The sequence below is a fragment of the Cricetulus griseus genome, chromosome 4 (assembly GCF_003668045.3).
Source record: "Cricetulus griseus strain 17A/GY chromosome 4, alternate assembly CriGri-PICRH-1.0, whole genome shotgun sequence".
Lineage (NCBI taxonomy): Eukaryota > Metazoa > Chordata > Mammalia > Rodentia > Cricetidae > Cricetulus > Cricetulus griseus.
Window position 1 is genome coordinate 219581411 of NC_048597.1, and position 27477 is coordinate 219608887.

At 41.5% G+C, this 27477-nt stretch overlaps 1 protein-coding gene across 1 annotated transcript in view; it reads right to left on the reverse strand.

The window, feature by feature from the left end:
• Arpp21 (cAMP regulated phosphoprotein 21) overlaps positions 1-22446 on the reverse strand; it is a 62359-nt gene extending 39913 nt beyond the window's left edge. Inside the window, exons 1-7 of the mRNA XM_035444241.1 lie at positions 22305-22446; positions 21379-21420; positions 20578-20667; positions 16110-16254; positions 14737-14815; positions 14068-14127; positions 13239-13379 (exon numbers count right to left, since the gene is read on the reverse strand). Coding sequence (XP_035300132.1) covers positions 13239-13379; positions 14068-14127; positions 14737-14815; positions 16110-16254; positions 20578-20667; positions 21379-21420; positions 22305-22430 — 683 coding nt within the window. The 5' untranslated portion in view covers positions 22431-22446. The remainder of the gene's footprint in view (positions 1-13238; positions 13380-14067; positions 14128-14736; positions 14816-16109; positions 16255-20577; positions 20668-21378; positions 21421-22304) is intronic.
• Positions 22447-27477: the final 5031 nt, after the last annotated feature.

Below are 27477 nucleotides of genomic sequence, written 5' to 3' on the forward strand. Positions count from 1 at the left end.
TGTGAACATTTCAATTAAAATGCTCACAGTAGTAAATCTTTGACTGAAAATAAATAAACAAACCCTGTACCTTTATTGAAGAATTATATTTCACCATTTCCCATATCATTCTGTCATTTCATTCTGCTTCGTTTCCTTTTAAATTATACTATACTCTAATATAGAGAGTGGACGTGTTTCTAATTAGCTTTATTTATATTTTGCATTTTGTTACTATTGTCTTGTATATAGCTCTGTGTACCACAGTGCCTGTGTGGAGCTCAGAGGATGACCTTGTAGGAGTCATTTCTCTTTTTTCAATAGGTGAGATCTAGGGCTCACATTCAGGTAGTTACAGAATGAATCATTTTTATAACTTTTATTATTATTATCTTTCAAATTTGTGTTTAGAATTTTGCATATTTTGGAAAAGTCCTTTTCTTTCTTTTATATGTATGTGTAGCATACATATATACATATGTATATATATATATGTCCATGGGTGGAAGGTTACACGTATACCTATGTTTTTTGGAGGCCAGAGGTATAGTATATACTGGGTTTCTCCCTCAATTGCTCTCCACCTTATACTTTGAGACACCATCTCTCTCTCTGCATCTGGAGCTCACCAATTTGGTTTACTAGTCAGCAAACTCCAAGGGTCCGCCAGACTGCTGCTCCCCAACACCCAGACTATAGGTATGGAACCATGCCTGTCTTTTTATTGACTTCTGGAGATCCAAAGTCAGTTTCTCCTGCTTGTGTGAGGACCGTTTCATAATTCAAACCATCTTGCTAGCCATTTTCTACCAAGTTCCTTCAGTGTGGTTAAGTGTTAGTGGACATACAGGCTAACAAGGTACTGTGGTTCTTCTTTACTGTCAACTGCCACAAATGACACTTAGCAAAATACTCAAAGGCAGCCTGAGTCTGATTTGCTTTGGTAAAAATATTGGGCTCTATGGATGAAAAGGTAAAACGTGCCAATTTGCCTTGATAATGAGATTCTATTTCTAAGAATGGATCCAAAGGAAACAGGTGTAAATGAACACCGAATTCCACTTCATAACAGAAGAACAAAGATCTCTTCTGTACTGCATAAGGAGTTTGAGGTGTGTTATAGTAACTTGGAGTCCTCTAAAACAATATCCAATAATATTGACCAGTAATTAATGGTACTGTATAAAAGTACAAATACAACTTGACTATGCTCAGACTATAACACATGGCAACAGGAATATTGTCAGCAGAAGTCAGCTTTACTTCTAACCTTTCATGAATGTGTGATTATAATAATCACATATTATTTTATAGCAAGAAAATAATGGAAGCTATTATCTCAGACAGATAACAAAACAATTCAGCAACTTAATAGTGACTCATACCAAATCATTGGATTATAAAAAATTATTCTTATATTATGAATGTTTTACTCTTTAATTGAATGTATTATTTAATAATCTGCTGAATTGGGGATTTAAATGGTTTATTTTGTCAAATTATTTTTTAATCTTTGTATTATACTTCAAGGTTTTTAGAAATGTAAGATTAAATTTTGCTCTTTGCCCCAGCAACATTTCTTACACTAAGACCCTCTACTACATGAAAACTCATCTCATATGCAAAATTTCCATGTTTATTGCTATATTATTCTTAATTTGTATGAGTAGAAATTTTACCAATGACAAAATGATAATGAGGAAATGTTAACAATCACCAAGGTGATTGTGTGTGTGTTTGTATGTGTGTGTATGAGTGTGTGTGTGTGTGTGTGTGTGTGTGTGTGTGTGTGTGTGTGTGTGTGTGTGTATAAAGAAGACAATAACATAGAAAAGGATTTAAGGGAATAAAGACACGATAAAAAATTAAAAAGGGAAATGAATCATATACAGTTAAGACCTGATATGGTATTCTTAGTTTGTGTGGCTAGCTATTCATGAACTCTACTGAGCATGGAGTTTCAACATTGCCAAACAGGGATACAACACCGAGATTAAGGGCACTGGTATCATTCTTAAAATTTACATATAAATCAAGGGTTTGCAAAATGGAAAATAACATCTATAACACAGAAATAAAATGTCCTTCAAAAATGACCCATGGACAATTTGACATGCAACGCCTATGAAATATTATTTATTACTATCTCCAGATAAAAAGGCAATGCACACCTAGGTTTTTGAAACTATACAACCATCCCTTCACTCTTATCCCATAAGTACTGAAGAATCTGTTAAGATGATTTCTGTTTGTAATAATTGACAATTTTAGGTTTAGGCTGTTGGATCAGATTCAGGATTTGCTGAAGATAACTTTGGGTTTTTTCAGAATCCTCAATGGTGTTTTTAAAATAAACCTGTGAACCAACCATGTAATGTCCACCCACACACGTGATATGTGCTCAATATACCTGTCCTTCCTCTCTCACAGCCTCTGCCCTGACAGGAGACACACTCCTCTGCTTGTGGCTCTTACATGCTGTTCCTTCCAACATTTCATTAATGAGACTTTTTTATTCAGTTATATTATATTATATTATATTATATTAATTGATTGAAAGTTTTCCAATTCTAAGCTTTTTCTCAGTGGTAATAAGCTTACAAGGTGCCTAGACCCTGGCTGTAACTTGCCCATCTAGTTCTGTCTTATATAAAGACTCTTTGAGGAGTAAGGGGGAGGAACTTGAGGTAAATATGATCAAATTACATTGTATGAAATTTGACCTAGTTAGGGTTTCTATTGCTGCAATGAAACACAATTGACCAAAAGCAATTTGGGGAGGAAAGGGTATATTTGGCTGGGACATTACTGTTCATCATCCAAAGAAGTCAGAACTCAAACAGGGCAGGAACCTGGAGGCCACGAAGGAGTGCTGCTTACTGGCTTGTTCCTCATGGCCTCCAGGTTCCTGCCCTATTTTGTTATAGAACCCAGGACCACCATACCGGGAGTGGCACCACACAAAACAGACTGGGCCTTCCCTGATCAATCACTAATTAAGATAATGCTCTGAAGGCTATCCCTGAAGGCTGATCTTAAGGAGGCTTTTTTTCAATTGAGGTTCCATGTCTCAGATGATTTTAGCTTGCAAGTTGGCATAAAACCAGCCAGCATGAAATTCTCAAGAAATTAATAAATATATTCTTATAATACTGCTATATTAATATATCCAATGACTCTAACTTCCATTCCCTAAAACAAAACCCCAGTGAATTTTGGAAGATGCATTAATGACTGCAGAAGAAATTATCATTTACTGTAGGATATCATTAATATTAAAATGATTTTAGCATATGAATAACACTGAAAACAAGCCCAACACATACTGAGTCTTTTCAATCTTTGCCTTATTGACTGTGAGCTTTTTTTTTTTTTTTTTGGACAATTTATAAAATCTCCATGAAAGAGTAGTCCTGCTCATTTGCTTTGTTGCATAAATTGAAAAAATATAATGTGTACTTTAGCATGCACAGGAGGAATGAATAGATGCAAGCAATCCTGGTAAACCCCAAAGTGCCTGGTACTAGTGAGGCTCAAAATAACAGAAAATCTTACTATACTGTCCACATTTTATGAATAGGCAAAATTAGTAGGCATGTCAATAAATTACACTCTAAGTTTTATTATATTTCATTGTGTGTGTGTGTGTGTGTGTGTGTGTGTGTGTGTGTGTGCATCTGTAGGAGCTGGTTTTCTCACTCTACTGTGTGGGATTGAACTCAGGTTGTAAGGCCTGCAAGCAAGAGTCTTTACCCACTGAGCTATCCTCTCAGCCTATAGCAAACCAAGAAATATTTACCCAACATTCTCATCAGGGTTAGAGATAATATTATAATAGATCCAATCTGTATAGTAATATTTGAATTATGCTTCAATCATGAGTGTCCAAATGGGCCTGTGAGGTGTATTTGAAAGTAATTCTGTCCTTGAAAACTTGGAAAAGTAAACGGTATTTTTAGGAGTGAATGGTTTTTGTTTGTGTGTTATAATGTTTGATTGAATTAGACCATTAAAACTTACAGGTAAATATTGTACTTGCACTAATGAAGAATTGCCATTGTGATTCAGTTGATAAATATTTTTTTGTTTGCTCCCTTTTTGCACAGATAAAGGAAAGCTATGCTTTTCTTTCCCCTCGTTTGAAGGAGAGGGCAGGGATGAGAGACTGGGAAGTTGCAGGTTGTGTTCCTCTGTGTTCACTGTGGGATCTGGAAAGGGCTGGGGCAGGAAGAAGTCAGTTCATGGGCTTAAAGGTATTTTGTATGTGCTCATTTCTTTTGGCAGACTCCAATTTGTTTGAAGAGTCTACGGAGTATTACAGCATATTGTAACATCCACATCCACCGACACTCTCATCTTTAAGTGTTCCCTAAATTCACTCAAGGCACAACTGCTGTAGGTGAACATAGAATCAGCAAGGCAAGCCCTTACTCAGTATTGAGACTATTACTTCTGTCTGCATTGAACATCTCTGCATTTTGAGACTCTAGCCAGAGCCTAACTACTTATGCCTAACATACTTGAAGTACATGAGGTCAGGTTTACAAATTAAATGTGTTAAGACAATTCATAGTTATACCATCTACTTTACTGATAACATTCCTTATTTTGGCTTCTTTAACACTTTTTGTATGTATGCTGAAGTATGGTGTGTGTGTGTGCATGTGAATGTGTGGTCCATTTGCATGTGCATTTGTGTATGTAGGTCAGAGGTCAACCTCAGGTACCATTACTCTGCACATGATCCATCTTGGGTTTTGTTGTTGTTTAGTTTTGTTTAATACCTGGTTTCTCACAGGCCTGAAAATTTCCAAGTTGGCCGTGCTGTCTGGCCAGTGAGACTCAGTGAGCTTCCTCTCTCTCTCTCTCTCTCTCTCTCTCTCTCTCTCTCTCTCTCTCTCTTCTGTTTGGGAACTACAAGCATGCATCACCAAGCCTGGCTTTTCATGTGCATCCTGGGGCTCAAACTCAGGTACTACTCATACTTTACTGGCTGAGCTATCTCCAAATCCCTCTGCACAGCTTTAAAAATAATCAAATACAAATTAGGATTTTGAAAGTAAACCAATGAATAGCAGTGAAAGATTACTGCTTAATTACCCTCTTGCATTTCTTCATAACTTGACACTAGTGATTCTATGAATGGTAAACCTTTGAAAGTTTAAGAGGTAAGAGGCAGGAGTTCCAGGCCTTTGACCATGGTCTTCTATGAACTGACTAAGTAAGACGGACTTGGGCTTTGGTTCCTCTCCTGCAAGATGGACTGGCTGAAAATCCTGCGTTGCTGACAGCTAAGTGAATAAACACTAAAATAAATAAACAAATAAATATACCCCTCAGATGCACGGCTGTGTCACGTAAAAGTTCCCTAAAATAACCATAATACAGATTCTATCTGTATACAAGATGTTTGCTCACTTTGTTTCCAAAATTCAAAAGCAAACTACTATACAATTGGAAAAGGGACACAATAAACGTGCCTTCCTCCTTGCTGTCTGTTTCCGAGATCCCCCTCTCATGCACAGAGTCTTACACTCTCAGAGGAAAAAGGAAGACAATACTATACAGACAACATACTGTTTCAGAGAAATGGCACAGATTTTAACCAAGGTCAACAAATAGCTCTGAGTTTGAGTTTAAGAGATGATTAAGGACCTAGGAGTCTTCCCAAAGAAAGGGTAAGTGTTTAGGGAGATGAATATGTTAATGGTTCTGACTCTGTCATTAAGCAATAGATAAAAGTATCCAAACAGAACAGCATCTTTACCAATCAGATAAGGAACAGGAAGTGGAACATTTTCAGTCCACAAGCCTCATAATTTTACTGAGAGCAACGCAGTTTTAGGCATCTGATCTCTGTGTTCTGGTCAGATGATTGGCAACAACATTCGTACAAAAAGCTAACAATAGATTCACCATGTTTAGAAATGGCAGGGTGCTAGCTAACCACTCCAAGATGCACTTGAATAGATGGATGCTTGTTCCTCTGTAGAGGCCTCAAGTAAGTGTGAACTCAGCATGCCCCTTACATAAGATCTCAACCAAGGACAAGAACTCTGTAACACCACAGAAAAACCATGTCTGTTCTTTGCTTTGTTTTGCTTCAGTGGAAACCAGTCACCTGGAGGGCATGAAACTCCCCATTGTGGATATCCCAGCAGCCCCAGAGTTAAGTCTTGGTGCTTCAGGGCATTCAGCAGATCCTGTGGTCCTTCACCTGTGCCCAGTCTCTCTGTCCTGGGTCTGTGCCCTGAGATGGTGCTAGTTTAGTAATGACCCTTCTCTTCAGGGATTTAGCAAAGGCCCTTCATCTCATGCTCATCATCTTCTAGAGAAACTGTCTCTAGCTAGAACAGGCTTCATTGTTCATGATTTCCTGAATAGATGTCTCAGTTAACTGTTTTCTGGAGCAGTCACTCCACACCACACACCTCAAGTATCATGGGGTTGAATCCTAAGCACTTAATTCTCTTTTTGTTGTGTATTGCTTTGCTTTGTTTTTGAGACAGGGGCTCAGTTTGCAGCCCAGGCTACCTTAAACTCCTCTTGTAGCCAGGCTGGTCTGAAACTCACTATGTACCCGAGGCTGACCTCAAGCTCATGGAAATCCTCACAATGATTCAGAGTGCCCCTGTCTCATGGTCTGTGGAGACTGAAAGTACTATCCTCCAATGCGTTTGCTGTTGCCATGCTCTGCTCTGTACTCTTAAGGGTAGGGAATTTGAGGCAAGGAGAGGAGGTGGATGTGAAAGAAATTGTTGAAGCTATGACAACCTTTTAACATGAAAATTATCAGAGAGAAGTTAAAAGTTGATCTGCACTCTGCAAAGATATTCAGGTATGCATGGGTAATAATCTCATTGTTTGTGGGAAATGTTAGCGTAAGCAGATGGTTGCCAGTCTCCAGTGGTGAACTCCAGATCTACATTTTTTTCTCTGGGATGAAGAAAAGGAGAAGATAAAAAGGGGGGATGAGGGAACCTCCATAAAAAGAACAATGAACATCTTTGTGCTAACTGTAGAAAATAATTAAAAGGGAAAATGGAGATAGAGAGATGAAGAAAAGTGTGAAGCTTCTAATATAACAGGCACAAACTTGTAACAAAAACTTAACAAAAATCACTTTCAGAGTTTCAGTTTTTCTACCTAAATCTCCAAGAGGCAACATTAGCCTGGGATTGAGTCTCATGGCTATGATCACAGCTGCATGAAAAAGCGGAGGCAGGAGCTTGCACACTCAAGGCCAGCTCAGGCTGCAGGGTAAGATCTTGTCTGAAGACAAAAATAACACTGTGAAGAAAGAAAAAGACTAGAGATGGGGCCGTAGTTCAGAAGCAGAGCTCTTACCTAGCAAACATGAGATTCTGGGTGTTTTCAACTGGTGGCAACACCAAATTCTGACAGTCAACCAGAAATCCAGTAGCAAGAAATGCAAAGTGCTGGAGAATAAACTGTGTTGCTGTCACAATTCAGAGGGACAGGGCAATGGAACCAATTGAATGTGAAAAAAAACAAGGGTAACAACAACCACAAAAACATAGGGCCTCATGGCAGACACAGAAATTGCTGTTTTAAGAAAAAGCCAGGCAATGATTGCTGTAATCCAGGCAAACCTAGCCCCACCTGAGCATGGCAGGTGTATGTATCCTAGGTCTCCAAAAGAAAGGCTCTACCCACTTCTGTTCTCTCTCCCTCTCTCTCGCTGTTCCCTGGGGTAGACAGGGCTTCTTCTGTCTCCCTCTTCTCTTCTGTCCTCTCTCTGTCTCTGTGTCTCTTTACCTCTTTTCTCTTTCCTTCCCTCTCTCCCCTTTTTAATAAAACAACTCAGTTAAGCTTTGTCTGCCTGGCATATTTGTCCCTCTACCTAGGTTACCCTGGTTTGCCATGGAATCCTTCAAGGTCCCCCACGGGCTTTATCATAACATTTATAATGGGAGGCCTCCCTAGCCATTAAGATCCAGTTGATGGACCATAAATTACACCTAGAGGCAATTGGTCACATATTCTCACCTGTTCTTTCTTGGTTAGTTCTGAGCTTAGAAAACCATAGGCCAAGATTCTTTTATAACTTCTCTAATGTGCGTAGGTTTACTCAGACAACAGCACATTCTTGGACTGTCTCTCACAAGAACTCCATGATAACTCCCTACTTTCTCTATTTTTTCCTAACTCTAACCCTACAACTTGGCGACAGGATTTGGCCAACCCTTCCTATCACTGTCGCTATTCCTCTCCTGAACTCATCCTACTTGTTAACACGAGACTGTCTTTCCTAAAGCATCAAGCTTGTCTATCAACACTTGCATTCTAAAACCTGAAGGGCTCTCTATTGTCAAGGTCACCCTTTAGATAGCATGCTAGTGGGTGTCCCAGTGATGTACTGTGAAGCAAAGAACCACTGCAAAGTCCTCAGAGCCTGGAGGGCAAAAGATCAGAGTTAGACTGCTGATGGCAGTGGTTAAGGCATAACCTTGGGTGACACCCTCTCTCACTCTCAGCAGACTTCCTCTCCACTCCAGGCACTAACATGGCCCTTGAAACAGTCTTTTGTTAGATGCTATAAGAACTAGAGCCACCATCTCTGCAGAAAGCTCAGCTCTTTGTCACTGCTCAACAAATGCAGAGGGTTAGCATAAATTTGCTTAGATGAAATCTAGGATCCTCTCCTCTCTGCATTTATCTGAGTGTTGGGTGCCCTCATTTTTGTCCACTGTCCAGGCACTGAGGACACAGCCTCTCCACTACAAAGCCACATGGTCTCTGGGGATCTCACGAGCATGGAAAGAATTAATATAAAACCTATAGTGACTTGACTCCGACTCTCTCCATCCTGTTTTCTTGTTGCCTGAGGAGCTGAGGTTCCTGTGCCTCTGATGGGAATCTATAGCTACTGAGGGCAGGGGTTCTGTAAGAGCACAATGAGTAAATCATCTTCTACACTAACTTGCTTGATAAACATGACTCATGGTTGTTCTCCTTCAACAAGCCACACATGTTAGTAATGACAAACCAGAACTACATAGTGGGGACTATCAAATGAAAGAAAAATTCTGATGTTAATTTATAGGAGTGAGTATGTCTTCAAAAAGCTTTAAAATAACAACTCTTTCGTTCCTGTTCCTTAACAGATAAAAGAGGAAATAAACAGTTGGAATCCCTATCTAATCCCGATATACATCTTGAGGACTTGGCTCAGTAGTTGAATGGGTTTGGCTTGAAACAATCATCACATTATACTCACTGGTTTTGATCTGAGTCCTGTTAATTGCTCTTTCTCTGGAGGCCCCAAACTGAAATTCTCTTTGTACGATTAGATGTGATAATATACATAAACCAAGAATTGAAGTGTAGGTCACAGTGAACACCTAGTAAGTGCCATGATTCTAAGCAGGAGATGGTATCAGTTCACTCACTCAGGAATATGTCCTGAGACCAGTTCCTTCCATCAAGGGAGAGCTAATGGATGATCACTGAGGGTATGATAGAGGATGGCAAACAGAGGCCATTCGTCCTCCCACAGTACTCAGGGGCATTGTACCTTCTGACCTAAGTAGTCTGACTTTCATATAGAACTATTTCTTTCTGTGAAAAACTTAACAGTCTCAAGTCACTGTTTGGAATGTCTTAAACCACTTCTTGTCTGGAAAGCCAAGCTGTGACACTCTGCTGTAACTGAGGCCATGGTGACAATGTATGCATCTCTGTTATAGGAGCACCTTACAGAATTACAAGGAGTCACTAAAGAAAACCAAGCAGCAAAGCAGAATAAAGGATGCTTTTCTCAGAGTGATGGTGGCACATGCCTTTAATCCCATCACTTGGGGGGGCAGAAGCAGGCTGACCTCTGTGTTCAAGGCCAGCCTGGTCTACAGAGTGAGTTCCAGGACAGCCAGGCAGTTACATAGAAACTGCCCCAAAAAGAGAGTGTTTCTTTTTCTCAACTTTCTAGCTCATTATCATACTTCATCCAGTTTGCATTCTGGGCCTGTTCTCCTAAGCCATAATGACAATTAAAATATGTGTTTCAGGGATTTCATGGGAGCAACAGAAACCTGCACACATTGGGAAAGTACTCCTTGAACACAGCACTTACAAGGGACCATCCCAGCTCTCTCTCTTCAATATATTTCAGTCCAACAAATGTCAAGATTAGCCTGACTGTGATTGACTATTGGTTGCTCTGTGGAGGCAACTCTTCATGTTTGTGGAGAATCCAAACCTTCCCAAATAAATGGTAACTGAAACCTTCAAGGTACCTAGATCTTCAACACAGTGCTGTGAAGAGAATGGTCCATTTCTACCTTCAAATCCAGTAGAAAGCTATTCTCATGAACAGCAGGCTTTGCTGGCACTGCTAACATTATACGTATCTTGAAAACTGCAATATGCTACTATTTGAAAGAGCCTTTACTTTATCCCCTTTCCTTTTTGTTCCTTATCTGAGGAGTTTACCCTCAAACTCTACCACCAGTGCCCTTCCCCTTAAGAACCACTTAAGGGTTAGACTTAAGGGTTGAAACAAGGGTTAGACTGACTGGGGGTTAGAAACAAGGCTGTTGGGACGGAGCAAGAGAGTTGAATGCTCCAGCTAATAACTAGAAACTCCACAGCTTATAGTGGGGTTAGGTGTGACTTGGCCCATGGAAGGATGACAGAAGGTTGGAGAGAAGATGGTGTGATCAGACAAGATCTTTTGCTGCTGCCACCAAAGTGGTCACCAAACCTTCAAGAGGTGCTGTCTGCCCATGCTCACTGTGCACTCTCGGGAAGGTGTAAGCATGCACAGCCTATTTAACAATGCCCCAGAAAAAATAAAGCCGGGACTGAAGAGATGGCTTAGTGGTTAACAGTAATTGCTACTTTTGCAATTCAGCTCCCAGCACCCATATTGGGCAGCTCGAAACTGTCTATAACTCTAGATCTAGAGAGATCTGATGCTGTTTCTGGACTCTATGCCAATTGCATTCATTTGGTTCACATAGATAGACACACACGCATGAGCTTGTGCGTGTCTACACACACACACACACACACACACACACACACACACACACACACACACACACGCACGCACGCACTAAAACTTTCTAAAAGTAACGAGAGCTTATACGTCTCTAGAAAAGACAAGGTTTAGTGATGGGATTTCTGTTAGTCAGCCAATGGAAACTTTAAAGACAGATTGTCTCCTGCAGTGGTGCTGGAGAACTTGATGGAAACACAAGGATCTACTGAAGAATTCAAAAGTTTTTGGAGTCATAGACATGTTCTAGATGTGCCTTGGTTCTGTAAGCAGTTGAACTATGACTAACTTGACAAAGAACCTGAACTTTCAAACTCCAATTGTGGGTAAATTTAAATGTAAATAGTCATATGGAGCTACCACCATGAAAAAGGCAACTTTGATAAACATCTGTCAGGGATATTCATAGAGGCTCCCTATCCCCCAGCAACCAGTGTATAAACACAGACTGTAAAGCCACTCTAGCCATTAACAAATCTACCATGGACAAGTCGCCAATCTATCAGGCTTAATCTACTCTATCTGTGTACCAATCCACATTTCCCCAGGCCTCAGAGTGAAATACAAGGGACCAATTAAAAGAGGATGTCAATCACCTCTCTGTTTTGTTCTCAGTGAGTCTGTCCCTATTTTATGGCACCCAAAAGCCACAAGAAAGGCTAGAATGGAGAGTGAAAAAGATAAACAATACACCCAAACCAGCTGGGCGCATTTGATGGAGAACTAAGATGTAGCCTTTACTTCCCATGACAGTCAAAACAGGAGGCACCGGAGTCAACAATCAGATGAAGTGAAAAGCTGCTAAATTTTGAGATGTGTTTTGCCAGTGCAGTAGAACACAACTGCGGGACCCAATAATTCTGAAGCTTCAAGAGCCCTTAAACGTTATCCACTTCAAACTGTTCAACGGATATATAAGCAATTTGAAACTCAGGGTAAAAAAGCGAAGCACTCAGTGTCCCCGAGATAATAGCCACTCTTGGTCCCAGCTCCTTATTCTGGGCTCCTCCTCCCCACTATCTCTGCCTCTGCAGAGCTCAGGCGGATCTTTGAGGAGATAAGGAGGCTAGAGGCCACCCCACTTGCCCTAACCGTGGTGAGCAGAAAATAGAGAATGGTTTAACCATGAGAGCTCCGTTCAACACAAAGTGCCCTGTACTAACATCCAGACACAAAGACCATGTGATACACTGCTTAATAGACCCTCAAAGGAAGAAAGTCACTCTTTTAAAAGATGATTTTCTTTTTCTTTTTTTTTTTTCAGGATGCCACACCTTTTGTTAAAGAAGTGGCTTAAGCTCTATTCAAAAGCTACACAGGTTCAAAGGGGGAGGTTGCAAGTGTCAAGGCAAATGGCATCTGCTGTTACAATGTTCTTGATGACTCAATGGAACAGGAGAAAGATGTGAAGATGAAAGATGGTGATTGTCTTGAGGAAAAACCAAGTATTGTCTTCTTAGGGCTAAAACATAGATGTCGGTTAAGCTCAAACCTCCAGCAGGTGGAGAAACCGAATGCAGCAGGCTGCGTCACCCAGTCAGAAGGACAGGGTTTAGAAACAAGGTTTCTGTATCCAGTTCAGCGCTTTCACAAAACTCATGTCTCCACATCCGAAATAGGGCAAGGAAAAGGACAAATGTCTCTGTGTTCTATGTGACACAGCTTTATAAATCCTATCCTTTACCAGCCCTCCCCTACTCCCCTGCCCTCCCTTCCTGTTTGACAGTATCTAGGGCTATCCTCAAACTCACTCTCCAGAGGGCTGGGATAACAGGCTGGCTTTGCAGGAAGGGTTTATTTATCTATTTACTTACTTCGGCTTTATCCATTTGCAGTACTTTGTGTGTGCTGTTTATCCAAGTCCTCTGCCACTGAGCTACACACCCAGCCCAATGCCTGTTTTTATCTGAATGCTACTTTTGAAATATAATTCCCCACCATTTTATGTGTAATTTCATGGAATGCTAATAGAAAAAAAAAAGAAAACCATGAGATTTATAAAAAAAAAAAAAAAAAAAAAAACAGGAAGTGAGTTCTCTTTACTTCCTGGAGTTTACACATTTCCCTGGTTCTCATACAGTCTGCTACTGATCTGTGTCACCCCACTGCTTCGAGGACAGAAAGATAAGCAGCGCTGCACATATGAAGAGTCATATACTTTGAAATATATACTCTGCTCTTTTAAACCAATCCCCGATAGAAAAAGAAAATACCAAGCGAACTCCAATACGGGACTTACATTCTGGTGCTGCTAGTCTTGTTGATGATGACAGATTTTCCAGTTTGATCCACATTGTGGTCCAATCCGAAGTAGGCTGCCACCCGATGGACCAGCATCCTCTGATACGATGACATCTGGGGGAACTTTTTATAGTGGTTACTGGAACAGGATTACAGGAGGAGTGAAATCAGCATCTTCATTTTATGTCTGCAGCACATTTTACAGGCATTGGCATCACTGTCTCCTTCTATTCAGACACTCTTGCCTCCTGTCATTTCCCCATCACCTGACGTCCTCTCTCACAGACACATTTCTACTATCATAGATTTATTGATCAAGCTGCTCTAGGCATCTCCGTTTCACAGATGCACATTCGTCTTGTCTGTTGCAAAGTGTTCTGGCTTAGTTCATGATACCTTATCAACAGAGGCAGGCAGAGGACAGACTACATGACATAATAGAGATTGCAGATGTCTATCGGGAGATGTGTCATTACCCAGTTTACACCAAACACAGCACAATTATTTCCAGGCATAACTGACTGCAGCCAGCTGGAGCCCATTAAAAAACTATAATAAAAATGAAAAGGGTCGCTTCTTGCTACAGCTCCTCCATGCTAATCAGCGCCCCCCTGTTTATGGCCATTTTGTCACAAATTTAACAGGCAGGAACACACATGATCCAAGCAATGACCACTCCAAAATCCAGTGACCTCTCCATTTAACATACCAAGAACCATAGGAATTGATGTTTTATCTCTCCGTGGCTCTCTCTGGAATGAATCATTAACTCAGATACTGAACTAAGACATGTCATCAAATTAGCTAGCATTGCCCATTGAACATACTTGCTGTCACCAATGAAATCAATCATTTCCTGCTCCATTTTCAAGAGTATCATCCTGTCCCTGGAAAATAAATGTTCAAAGGGAAGGTTTCATGTACTTTTCAGTTTCCAAAGTCAAATACAGTTTATCAAATGCAAGGGAAAAAAGAGGGAAAACCAGTGTTTAACTCATCTTCAGACTATGTTGACCCATTGATTTGTACACCATGACTTTGAACTTAGGATTTTGCTTTAGTCTCACTTGTTAACTATTTGGTGCTGGTGAATGTTATCATTCTAATGCTAATTATGACATGTAAATTTTTGAGTAATAAAAATACAACTGATATAAACTTAAAGTCAAAAGAAACTAGAGTGAAGCAGAGCTGGAGCACTGAGCACACAGGCATATGAATCTGCACCAAGGCATAATTCACTGATGCAGATCTGATCATTTTCATTCTTGCCTTTTTCCTTCAATCTTTCCTTGGGTTTGGGGAAGTAGAGCGGGCACACTCTAACTTAAGCAGTGGGTAACTAAGTAACTATCCACAGGAAGAGCAAATCAGGGGGCTATCAGGGAAGGCCACCTGTATTTTATGGTTGATTTCTTAGAGGTATTTTGATTAATCACATTGTAATAGTCTCTGAACCTCTCACCCTAAAACAAAGGGCCTGCGTCGTCCTTTACCTGGAATTGTTCTTCAGCGTGTTAATCAGGAACTCGTGTAAGTCTATGCCTGTCGAATCCGTGTACTCTTGGCTGCAATCTGAAACAAAGAGCAGGATGAGGTTGACTTGTCAGACTGATGGTGGGAATACAGGGGTGGGAAAGGGTTTGCAACCTTGCTGGTTTCCTTCCTACTCAAGTAAATTTTAAAGGAAGCTCCGGGTGTGAAAAAGCTTCCTACCTCAAAGGATAACATCAGGATGGAAATAAGATTTGAGGGTTGAGATGCTCTTGACTGTGGGAAGACCCTGGAATCAGAGGAGGGGAAGTGTGCACACGGTGGGTTGTGGAGTATCAAACACCATGTGTTCTCATTGTGCTCTAAACCAGCAGAGCACTGCCTCCACGTGACAGGTACATCCAACCCACAGAGACCTCAAGAGCTCTCGATCCCATGACAACCTTTTTTTTATTATTATTATTAAAACAGAGCAGTTAAAAATATATGAGGCTTCTATTCTAAACTATCTAAATATTAATCAGTACAAAACGTGGCAAGGGATAAATATTTTCAAGCTGGAAAATTTGGGTTTATATAACCGTTTTAGAAACGGGATTTGTTTGCAGGGCATAACATTAAGAACAACAGCCGTTCCTAAACTGGTGGAATTGCCTGAGCTGTCTCAAGCCCGACTTTCTTCATTACAGTTTGACTTCTCTCTACTTTGTGCAATTAGAAGTATGTCAGCAGTTTGAAAGTTCTAGGCTGTAGGCCTGTGGTTTTAGAAGGAATGGCTCTTTTCCATATGGAAATATATGATTTCTGTTCTCACATGAAATAACACGAAATGGTGTACAGATGCAGAGAGCAAAGCCCTCTCTGCACCAGGCAGCCTACTGACCTAAACACCCAGGTGTGGCTTACTGCGGAAAGGTGCTGAGGTCCTTGCTGTCTCCCTTTCCAGATAAGAGAATGAAAATACAAAGCTGTGCATCACCCTTGTTAGCTAATTCAAGTCAGTTGTCAATGAACCTGAATGCAAGAGCAGAGCTGAATTCCCTTTTTTGCCTTAGCTTGTCATGGAGAACAGGAGATTCAAAAGTGAACTCAAAGAAAGAAGTGAATCTAAAAATAAACTCTCTAGCTATACACATAAGGAAGCAGGAGCAGAAAGAAAGCAAGGGTTGCTTTTTTCTTTTCTTTCTTTTTATCTTTTCTTCTTCTCTTTTTTTTTTTTTTTTTTTTTTTTTTTTTTTTTTTTGCACATTCGGGGCCCCTTGGGAAAAAAAGGTGCCAAGTGCCTGGGGCAGTAAATACTTGTTCAGTTTGCAATGTCTTCTGGCCATGCATGTGCCCCAATTAAGTAAGGTAAGAAAACATTTTTTAAATTCACCTTTTGATAGCATTCTGATCTTGGGTTTCTCAGAGGGCTTATCTCTGTTTTTATCCTTTTCCTTTTCTTTCTCAGAATCATCCTTCCTAGGTTTAGCCTCCTCCTGCAGGCTGGGGAAACTGGAAAGTTGTAAATGAATTGATTCCTGTTGGGGAGAAAATATAATAATTTTATATTTACGTAATTACCTCTGCCTGGCTTCCATTTTGCACAGAGGTTAGTGGGTATTCAAAAATGAGAGCCAGGTATGAATTGCTGTTTCTTAAGTGGTTAAAAGCAATTACTACGCCTGACAGATAAAAAGAACACTTGCCCTTTAAGATGAACTGAAATCCAGGAGTCAGTGGGAGGTCAGAAGACACATCTAGTATTAAACTTTTCCTCATGAATATTAACTTTAATCAAGCTAAACTCCTGTAGATCACAACTCTTATTTTCTCTACAGTTTTATTTCTAAATGTGTAGGGGGGAAAATTCCTTTATCTGCTCACATTGGAGCCACTGTCATGTCTAAAAAAGGTTTCTCCAATTCCCTTCCAGAGTTCCTTATAAGGAGGAATGTGCACACAGACAGACAGGTTCCAGGAGTCATCTTTACTGTTAGAACCAAGAGAAAGAAAGCGCCCGACAGCCAATTTACAGTAGTAATTCCTATCATGGAGTCAGGTCTAGAATCAGGATGCCCAAGCTATGGAAAACTGACCCTGCAGCTCTGAGAATCCTAGGTCTGGGGTCATGGGGATTGCTTACAATGTCATTAATACTTCATTATAATTCAAAGTCACAAAAAGGATTGCCTTTTAGAAAATGTAGTGGGTGAGTCTTGCCATGTTTTCATAAGTTATCTGTAAATCTATGTTTGGGTCAATTTAGTTGCAGTTAATTCTTTCCCAAACAGACTCTCTTAAGCAGCTGCTTTGTATGGATTGCAGTGTTGAGCTGGATCTACTTTTGTATTCACTTTTTTTTTTTTTCTGGAAACCGATGGGCTTGTATTGATTGACACGCAGTAGCCTCCACTTTGATTGCACGTTTGCTTCTTTGAAGCAGAATGCACCAAATGATGTTTTGTTGGGGTTTTTAGCTTTCTACAGAGCGTATGCTGACTACAGTCATAATGAATTGGGGAGGATGAGGCCAGGGTGTACATATGTGAGCAATCACTCAGTAGCCCTGCTTCATGATATGGGGCAGGGGGAGGTAATGCTTCCAGTGAGGAAGAGTGCTTCTCATGGAAAACTCCCCACAGGCTCACCTGACAGACCTGTGACCTGTGACCTGTGACACTGGCATTTAACTGTGCCCAGGTTGGGATTTGAAATGGAATGGATCTGAACAAATATGGCTAATTGAATAAGCACATGGCAGCACTCCTCAAAGTGAGTTGGATGCTTTGGGAGGGACCAAATTGAAATGATAGCTCAAAGGAAGTCACCATGGTGGTGAGAGGAAAAACAAAAGTAAAAAGATCCCTAGCCTCCACAATACAGAAGAGGAAACAAAACATGCTGCAATTGTACATTTTTAACTAAGCTAGTTTCTGACTCCCAGGAGCTTTTCCTGTGGGTGGATATATACGAGGTTTGTAAAGCAGAGTGAAAGTCTACTGTATCTACTGTAGTCATTCTTGACATGATTAGGGACAGAACTGTTGCAATCAGTGAGGGTTCAAGTAGGACCTAGGGTTTTGATTTCACTTTCATTTTCTCAGGAAATCCCTGGGACATTTGCTGTTGAGATGCATCTCAGGGTGGGGTGAGGTAGAGTCAGTCAGTCCATCAGTAGACTCTGGGAGAAGCTGTGATCACGTGAGTCACAAGAGAAATGATCCCATTCCTTCTTCAGAAATGTTGGATCCATCCAACCCTCTCTAAGTTGGAATCTAAAAGTCACCATGTTGGTGACATATTCTATACATAAAAACAGAGGCCAAAGACATCCACTGTAGAAAAATGTACAAATCGATGCTTTGTGTTGACAAATGCTACACTGAGGATTAAAAAAATATATTTTCTACACATAAATATACAGTATGGTGTAGAAAGAACACACAAAATAGTGCTGTAGAGTTGGTAAAAAACAATCTGTTATTTTTTAATATTTTTATTGATATGCTCAATATTAAAATACAAGTGTTAATAAATACATTGGTACAGGATAAGTTTATACCCAACAACAGTAAAAGAATGATTCAAGTTGCAGTAACACACTGGTCAGTAAATAATATAACATTAGAAAAGCACACTTCCTGTAACTCAAAGAGACAGACTGAACCATCCATCAGGTGTGGATCTGAGATCAAGTAATACAGGGAACAAGAGTTTTCCCCACACAAGAAAATGAAGGCAGTTTCCCAAATACTGTAATATTCAAACATGGGGGAAGCAATACATTCCATGTATTGTATACTTCTCTCGGAGTCAGTCCACACATTTTCTAAGTGAAGGCATTGCATATGAACTCTAAGATGGGATCATTTGTTTATACATGTGTCTGTTGGTTTTCTACCAACCCCCTATCCCCACCATTCTTTGGCTAAACAGCAGAAAGCTTGGGGACCCTAATTCTCTCTTTCAACACTAGTCCTGTTTTCTGGGTTCAGAATCAGCAGGAACAAAGCACCGTTTGCACCCACTGTGTGGAAGTACCTAGACCTGCCTCTGGAATGGGTGCTATGATACAGGTGACCCTTACCAAAACTCCTCCTGTTTTGTCAAAGGAGACAAAGAGCAGATGAAGTCTACAGAGGCTGGCCTCCTCTGCCTGGCATTAGGAGTGAGGGACAACTGGGCCATTACCTCTCCCAGCGCCTGATGGTCTACAGGGTTTCACACAAATCCTATGCCGTACATTAAAAGCCATCAATCCACATTGATAGGACAAGGCATGATATTCACATCATTCCAACTTTCTCATCTCCATTAAAAATAGAAGCACACAGAAAATGCTGAAGGAAAAGGAAAGCCACACGTTTCTCAGAGCCCACTTTAAAAAAAAAAAAAAGGCTGCATATGAAACACAGTAATGGCTACTGACTGACAGCTTGCCTCTTAAGAAATTGAGACTAGGAAAAAAAAATAACACACTCTGAGCACAAAAATCTATAAGGAATTTATTTTTTGGTTCTTTTTAAAGAAGGTGCTCTCTATGTTCTCTGTGTCAGTAAGAGAGTGTAGAGGATTTCAATTAAAGTGAAATGGGAGGAGGGATGAAAGAGAAGCGAAACAAATCCAAATGAAAACTAATGATTTTGTAATCAATTTTCCCTCCCCCGGGCTCAGGCAGATTATCTGACTTTTGTCTGGACTGCCTTCGGCCTCTGATAAAATAAGCAAACTTTTCTGCATCCAGACTGTGCTTTTCAGAAGTCAGTATGATGGTTAAAAGGGGAAAATGCTACGAGGGGCTCCATTTGGTCACGAAGAGTTTTCCTGGACTTTTAAGTTTTGGGTGCCTACTCATCTTGCAGAAAGGAGCAAAGATAAAGATGAGGATTTGCAGCAACTGACAAGAATCAAATTCACCACCAGCTCAGATGCTTTTCTGGACCATTGTTGCAGCATTTACACACAAGAAAAGAATCTCTCGCAAAGGCCATAAGGGTATTTCTCCAAAGTTCAGGGCACCTTAGCCACTACTATTTGTTAAGTCTCATAGGAGCCAACAGTGGTATTTTGTGGGCTTTGCTTTTATAGGCAGGTGCCTTTGGGAAGGTGAGAGGTAAGTTGTCTCCCTAAAGAGGGTGCTTGGGGTGTATTTGGTTCAGCCTTATCAAGAGAGAGTCTTGGTGGACTTCCAGCACTATCGTGCTTATCTTTTTTTTTTTTTTTAAGTAAGTTTTAATCTAAATTCTTTTGAGTTCCTTTCCATTTGCAGTTTTCAGAGAGTCTGGAAAAAAAACAAATGCAATATCCTGTATTATACATTTAAACTAGTTGTGTATGGAGGTGGGTAGGTGTGTATGTGGGTGGGGTATATTTGCATATTTGTGGGCGGCACACGGGGGCGTAAGGGTACATGTGCACACTTAGAATCAGAGGACGACCTCAGGTGTTTCTCCTCCTGTGCCATGTACCATTTTCCTTTTTCTTTTCTTGTGACAGTCTCTCCCTGAGACCTAGGGCTCACTGATTAGACCTCAGGCTGGCTGGGCCTTGAACCCCAGGAACCTGCTTGGCTCTATTTCCCCCATGCTGAAATGACAATCCATTCCCAGCTTTTTAAGTGCATTCTGGGGGCTGAACCTTGGCCCAAATGCTTGTGTGGCAAGCAGTTTACCTGTTATGTTATGGGCCAAGCCCCAAACTTCTGACTCTGTAGCATGTCTCAGAAACGGGGCTTGAAGCAAGAAAATTCTATCTTTTTCCCTTTCCTGTTTTCTCCCCTAAAAATTCTTTAGTCAAATCAGCAATTGGTCATCCACACTGAGATCTAGTCATGCAATTCCTTCTCAAAGCAGACTTTATACCTGGTCTTGATGACTGTCCCCTCCAGGTCTAGCTGAAGACTCTTCGCAGACAGCAAGACTTCTGGTCAGCTTCCCTTTGCCTGCTCCTGACTGGGCATTGAGGAAGGCGGTGAAAAACAGAAACCATTCTCAGACTGTCAAATCATGGCAACCATATTTGCATGATTATTCCCAAACCAGATTTCCCAGGCCAGGATCTAAAGGGCTGAGTGATTATATGTGCAAAGGGCAAAGGAAGGATCAAAAAGCCCGTACCAGAGAGGAAAACACAAATTTATGCAACGGGTTTTCACCATCTTCACCCATGTGCATGAAGGGTGAATGGATGTCATTTTATGAAAATATCAGAAGAATCGCTCCACAATGAATCGCCATTAAAACTAAATTAGAAGAATCCACTAAGGAGGACCTCCAAGCACAGAGTGACACTGTCCAGATGTTTCTAGGTAGAAATCACTTCCAAGATTAAAATGCCTACTCTAAATGTTATTCAAAAACAAACTAACAAAAACTCTTGGGGATGTGAATTGTGTAAAGTACCATTGCAGCTTTCAGTGGAGAGAGAGAGAGAGAGAGAGAGAGAGAGAGAGAGAGAGAGAGAGAGAGAGAGAGAGAGAGCAAACTATGGGTCTTCAGGTTGTGAATAAGAAGCACCCACATCAGGAAAAAAAAAAAAAGGTTGAGGTTCACAGCCAGGACCCACAGCAGTCTCTGGGCTGTGGCAAATCTGCAGCTCTGATGGGAAATGTGTGATTTATTGTAACTGGTAGTGACTCTCCTGGGGAATCTGAAGATCCCTACCTTGGATTTTCTTCTCTCTTGGTTCTGAGCCGCCAGTCGCCGCTGCATGGTAGAAACAGAACAAATAGTAAACTTGAGAAAGGCAGAAAGGAAGACAGACAAGGGGTGGAGGAGAGTAGAGGACAGAAAAGGGAAGGGAGATTGATAACGGAGATACCGCCAGTGGAAGCTAAGGTATTCTGACCACTAGGAAGGACACCCTCCTCGACAGATTCCCAATTTTTTGACATTGTCACTTACGGTCCTTTTTCCTCAGAGCAAACACAGGAGACAAGAGAAGACCACCTGTCTGATTGATCATTCAGTGATTATTGACCTTTGATGGGATTGGCTCATGGGAACTGCTAACACATTTGTAAATCAGTTCAAAGACAAACAGTAGCGTTTACAGCTCTGTTGGCCTTCCCTGGACCAACACTTCCGTATTTAATACCATCTCTCTTCTGCTTCTTCCAACTGCTGCTGAAGCTACCTAATGCTCCCTCCAACCCTTTTTAGTGTCCTGACTCTTCAGTTGGGGACTCTTGAGCTTAGACTGGTCTAATAAGAAGATATGAACCTTAACATGTCTATGGTGAATAGAAAAATGACTTTTACATTTCTGGGCTATGAGCTATGTCACCATCTTTCCATGAGAAAGGGAATCTGTGTCAAGACGCCAAGAGCTTCACACACACAGCTGGAGGTGGTCTAGCAAGGGACACTGGGCTCCTGTATGCAAATTCAGTAATTAAATAGGATCCTTCCATGATTTTAGTTTTAATTCTAAAGGCATTTCATGGCATCATAAAGAAAAACAAAACAAAACAAAACAAATAAACACACACCACTTGGATGAGGGTTCCTGACTCCTTAACTATCAAATTCCTCAAGCAGTTTTAGATACATCCTCAAGGTGGAAGGCTGAGGACTGGTCCTGGACTCACCTGAAGTTCCAGCTTCTCCTCTTCATCCAGACTTTCGGATTTGATGATGCCATTTTCTGGGGCAGAGTCTGGCTCCGTCCTTCCTTCCTCCACTATGGCTGGGCTCAGTTCTCCTTGCTCAGACATTCTTCCAGATGCAAATTAAAACAATGTTTTAGGTCCTAAAAGGTTACAGTATCAGAAAACAATGTCAGTGCAGGGAAGTGCTTCCAACTATACTTGAGCTTTCTTGTGTGCCCCTGTGAATTCATATCCAGAGATGCAGACCAGCATCCCTGACAACGTGACACACTCAGTAGGATCGAGCAAGACAACAACAAGCAGCAAATGCACACGCAGGCTGCAGGTACGTCACCTCAGCCTCAGCCCCTCCACGAAGCTGGCTGGCACAGATGCACGCACTGTCTGTCAAAATGAATCAACTAATCTTGGCTGAGACACTTTGCTCCCACCCAACTGTTAGAACCCACATTCTGCTACCGAGTCAAAGAGGAAAATGGGGACAGTTCCCCAGTGCGTCAACAGGTGACCCCTAACTTCTGAGTCAACAGGTCCTACTGATGGCAGGTGGTACCTCAGAAAATTATTTTTAAATTTCAACCATGGAAACACTGCCTCTCCTCCCCCCACACCCCCAGCAAGCAACAGGGAATACAGCACACTGTATTCAGGGACAAATAAGGGGCAAAACTCAGATGGAAAGGTTAGGATTTGGTAGAAACCTGGGATCTACTCTTGACCATGAACCTTCCAGGGTCAGCACACTCAGGCTTCAAATGAACTAACAAAAGCAGCAGCCGCAGCAGCCACAACAGCCACCCCCTCCTCCTTAGGTCCCTGCCAGGTACCCTTGCTGCAGGCTCCAGAGGAACCCCCTACAAGGCAGTACAAAGGATTGCTACTGCTGCCCCCTGCCACGCCGCACTCACAGCACTCTGCTCCACAGACAGGAAGTAGCTTTTTAGACTTTAATTTCATTATTGGCTTTTTCCCCACCCCCTAAAAATCTCTGGCACTTCTTTCCCTCTGCCATGCTCACAAACCATTTATCATTTACTTATTTACTTCCTGCTTTAAGTATGAAAAAGTGTAGGGAAGGAATGGGGGGGGGTGGAGGAAAGAAAGGAAAACGTGAGAGGGAGGGAGAGGGGGTGGGATTAGGGCAGCTGCCGCTTAGAAATTCCTTTCTCTCACAAACTTTCCCACCAGTGACCGTCGCATCCTGTCATTACAGAGGTAACTGGCACAGGACAGAGTATGTTCCGATGGTCTCTGTGAGTGCGTCTGCATTAGCACTTACTTATTTAGTAACTTTATTTTCTGCTGGAAGCAAGAGACAAAAGAACACCATGGCAAATCCAATCGCTAATTTGCTAAAGCCCACCCTGACAGAGCAGATGGCTTGTAACAAAGTTTCCAAGTAGGTGGACCTATTTGGCCAAGGATTGTGGGATTGTAGAAGGAAAAGTTTCTGTAAAGGAGGCAGAGGTTGAGCTAGTTAGCGTGCTGATTTTAAGTTTGGAGGAATTTTAGGATCTGCCGCCTTTGGGCAATTTTCCTCTATCTTAGTGTCACCCAGCATGTGTGATTAACAAAATAATCCTTTCATTTTTCCCATTGGTGAACAACTTGCTTTCTCTGAACAGTGCATAGGGCGGAAGACAAAGAACTTCTGTTGCCCTAACTCAATTTTCAGAGTGCTTCAGTTAACAACAACAACAAAAGAAAAATTAAAGGGGATGAGGAGACTGAATTTCCCAAAGCACGAGCCCAAAGACCCCCCTCCCGCCCCCCCTGGACAGACAGGTCCTGATGCTGAGGTTGCACGTGGTGAACTGGTCTCTGCAGACAGGCATGGTAATGAAAGAGAGCACCAGGGGAAAACAAAACAAAACAAAACAAAAAAACAGAGGAGAGGGGCAGCCCCACAAGTGCTTTACCTTCCACACAGAATTCCAGCTGTAGATCTGGATGAATGACTGGCGGCTTCTGTCTTTCTGCACCGGGAGAATCCACACAAGTGATCAGAGGTAACTGCCGTCCCATGTCCTCATTAGCAGTTCAGAGTGCCCATCTCCAGGCAGTTTCCTTACTCAGTTTGACACATGGTGGACAACCTGCAAAGAGAGCAACAGTAAATCATCATGGCAACAGTCGTGGCAGTCGGGAGGGAGAGGCACACAGTAAGTAAGACTGGTTTCTAACACTAATGACCAGCTCCCAGCAAATCCCTCTCTCAGCTTGCTCCAGCTCCACCTGTCCCAAGCTGCCGGCTTCTTCTCCAATGAAGGCTACAGCCGGCTGTTCAAGTCAGAGCGGCACCCACGCACGGAGCTAAAATTAACAACTGAATTATGCACCGAAGATTACTCACTTCAATTTTAACCTTTTTTAGTGAAATCTCGCACTTTGTATTTAAAAAAAAATGAAACAACAAGTTTGTGTGTTTGCCTCAATGAGAATCAAAGTCACCTACATGCCAAAGGTTTGTCATTTTTATTTCTAAACGGAAGCCTTTGTCTAAATTATAGGTAAGATGTGGTGTACTTTAACTCTGTCTGTGAGTCTGCTGTTGAGAAGGGTCTTCACGCAGTGTATGCACAGGCTTTGCTTTCATGAGGCCTTGTCTTATAAAGTTTATAAGAGAGAGGAGAGAGCAGAAAACTTTCACACTTGCACGGCTGAGAGAGCACTTTTCATTCCACTGACAGTTTGCAAGGCACCCCTAAAATTCCCCCTTCATGGTGAACAACCTCTCCATTTCCCTCCTTCCCACCAGGGCAGCTCTGCCAGCTGAGCATTCCCTGCAACAAGCAAAGAATCGCTGTGACAGCAAGCAACAGATTGGCACACCCTGAGCCCCTTGCAAACAATCCACACTCTAATGGACACTTTCCTTTCTCGAAACTCCTACAGGAGCAGCCATACAGACAGCTTGGATGCAAACAGAGAGTGTGTGTGTGGGGGGGGGGGGCTTCCTGGTAGCATTTGCCAAAAGCAAGCCTCAGCCCAAACTCTCAGCCTCCTAGTGGGGGGCACATCTGCTGACTCCAGTAACAGGCATACCTCTTGGGTCCTATAGCCTGTGAAAACATGAGCTGTATCCAAAGACTGCACTGAAGGCTAGAAACCCTTTCTCCTTGCCATCTCCTCCCCCACTAGCTGAGATGAGCATGACGGTTCCTTTCTGATTTGGCAGTAGCGCTGCTAATAGCATATCGGGTTACAAAGCCATTTGTTGTGCAGTAGGAAACAACTGTTGAAAATACTACCAAGTATCGCATCCATAATTTCTGATTTATTCATCTTTTATACCAATGGATAACTTGGTTTTAAAAATGTACACCTTTTCTTAGAAACCATCTAGCTACTGGAATAGGCAAGCACACATCTCCCACAAAAGGGGTCACTAATTATGGGTCTTTTTTTTATTCTTCTATTCTGACCTCTTGTACCATGGCTACTGTGACAGATGCCCAACTTTAATTAAATATAAAACTAAGAAATGGCCGATTAGCTTGCAAGCGCATTATCTAGAATAAACACCCCATTAGACAAAGTTACCAAGTGCTTTTTGCGTTGTTTTCCCTTTCTCAAAGTGGATGATGTTATTGTGAATTATCCCAAGCTTTTGCCTCTTTTTCTTGCCCTCACAGTTGCACAGGGGCATTCGATCCAAGCAGGCAAATGACGCTGGAGTTTCAAGCCAAGCCTGAGATACCCATCCTGGCTTCAGTAGGAGGAGGTAAGATACATTTTTTCCCAAGAAGACAGGACAAACTCATGCTCACATAACTACCCAAGTGCTAACAGCCTGGGTCTGTGTGTGTGCGTAATTTCCAGGGCGTGTTTTGAAATAGAACTGAACTCTAAAGTCAGCGAGGTATTATTCTTACACGGCTGAATCATGAAGTCATCATCTCCCAAGATAAAAGGGAATATGGGCATATGGGAGTGAGCAGAGAGGAGCATATGGATCGCAAATATTTTTGTAGCTGATTAAAATTGTTCTCTTTGCTGAGGAAGCAATGCCAGGAATCCAGCCCTACTCCAGCTTTCTGCTCGCCAAAGCAACCCCACTCATGCACTGCCATTTCATGCAGATCGGGTCCAAGTTCTCTCCTTTTTATCAGGAACCAAAACTATATTTAACAAAAGTATTTTTCTTGGCAAAATTTTGTTAATAAATTTTGTTGTCAAATTTTAATTTATATAATAAAAGAACAGAAAAGGATTTTATTATATAATATATACAGTATATAGCATACACAAAACACAAGTTACTGGAGTTCTTTTATTGCCATTAATATTACTACTTCACATTTAATAACTTTTATGTGAACGTGTATATGTGGGCGTGTATGTGCCCATAGCACCGGAGTGGCAGTCAGACACTTGCTGGCATTGATCCCCTCCTTCCACTATGTGTGAGTTGGGGACAACTTGTTGGCTTTGATCCCCTCCTTCCACCATGTGTGAGCTGGAGGCTGAACTCAGGTTGCCAGGATTGTCACAAGCACCTTTGCTGAGTCATCTCAGATCCCCAGAAATACTATTTTAATCATGAGTTTGCAAGTATCTCTTAGCAGAACCCACCAGTGTAATGAATCTACAGGAAACTGACACATGCTCTCGGTTATTTTACAAAGAAAACATCAAATAAAAGGATGCTCATTTCACATTATCTCAGTGCTGCTTTTTTATGTTTAACTTAAGCTTACTTTAGAATAAAAAAACATGATAGCATTTGGGACTCAAAGGGGGAGAAAAAGAGGTGGAGAAGAGAATATCATAATCCGAGGCATATGTATGTTTTGTATTTTATCCCTACCAACAAAGTGTATGTGTCCTGTTGTATGTATCACTGTGGTACATATCCCAGTCACTGCAGAACCTCACAGAATTTGAGTCAGTTTCCAGTAGGATCTTCCTTCTCAGGCTCCATCCAAAGGGGAAATTGGAGGAGAATTCTGTCTACAAGTTGAGAAGCTCAGTTCATTAGTCACCCTTCCCAATATGTGAAAAATTAACACAGAGATGACTAACCTGATGCTAAATTAGTGTAAGGGTTTTATGACAAGACAACACAGTCAAGTGACACAAATGGCCCCTCCCACAGGCTCTGTTTTTCAGTAGGTCCCAGATCTGCAAATGAAGATTCCTTGCATTTGGA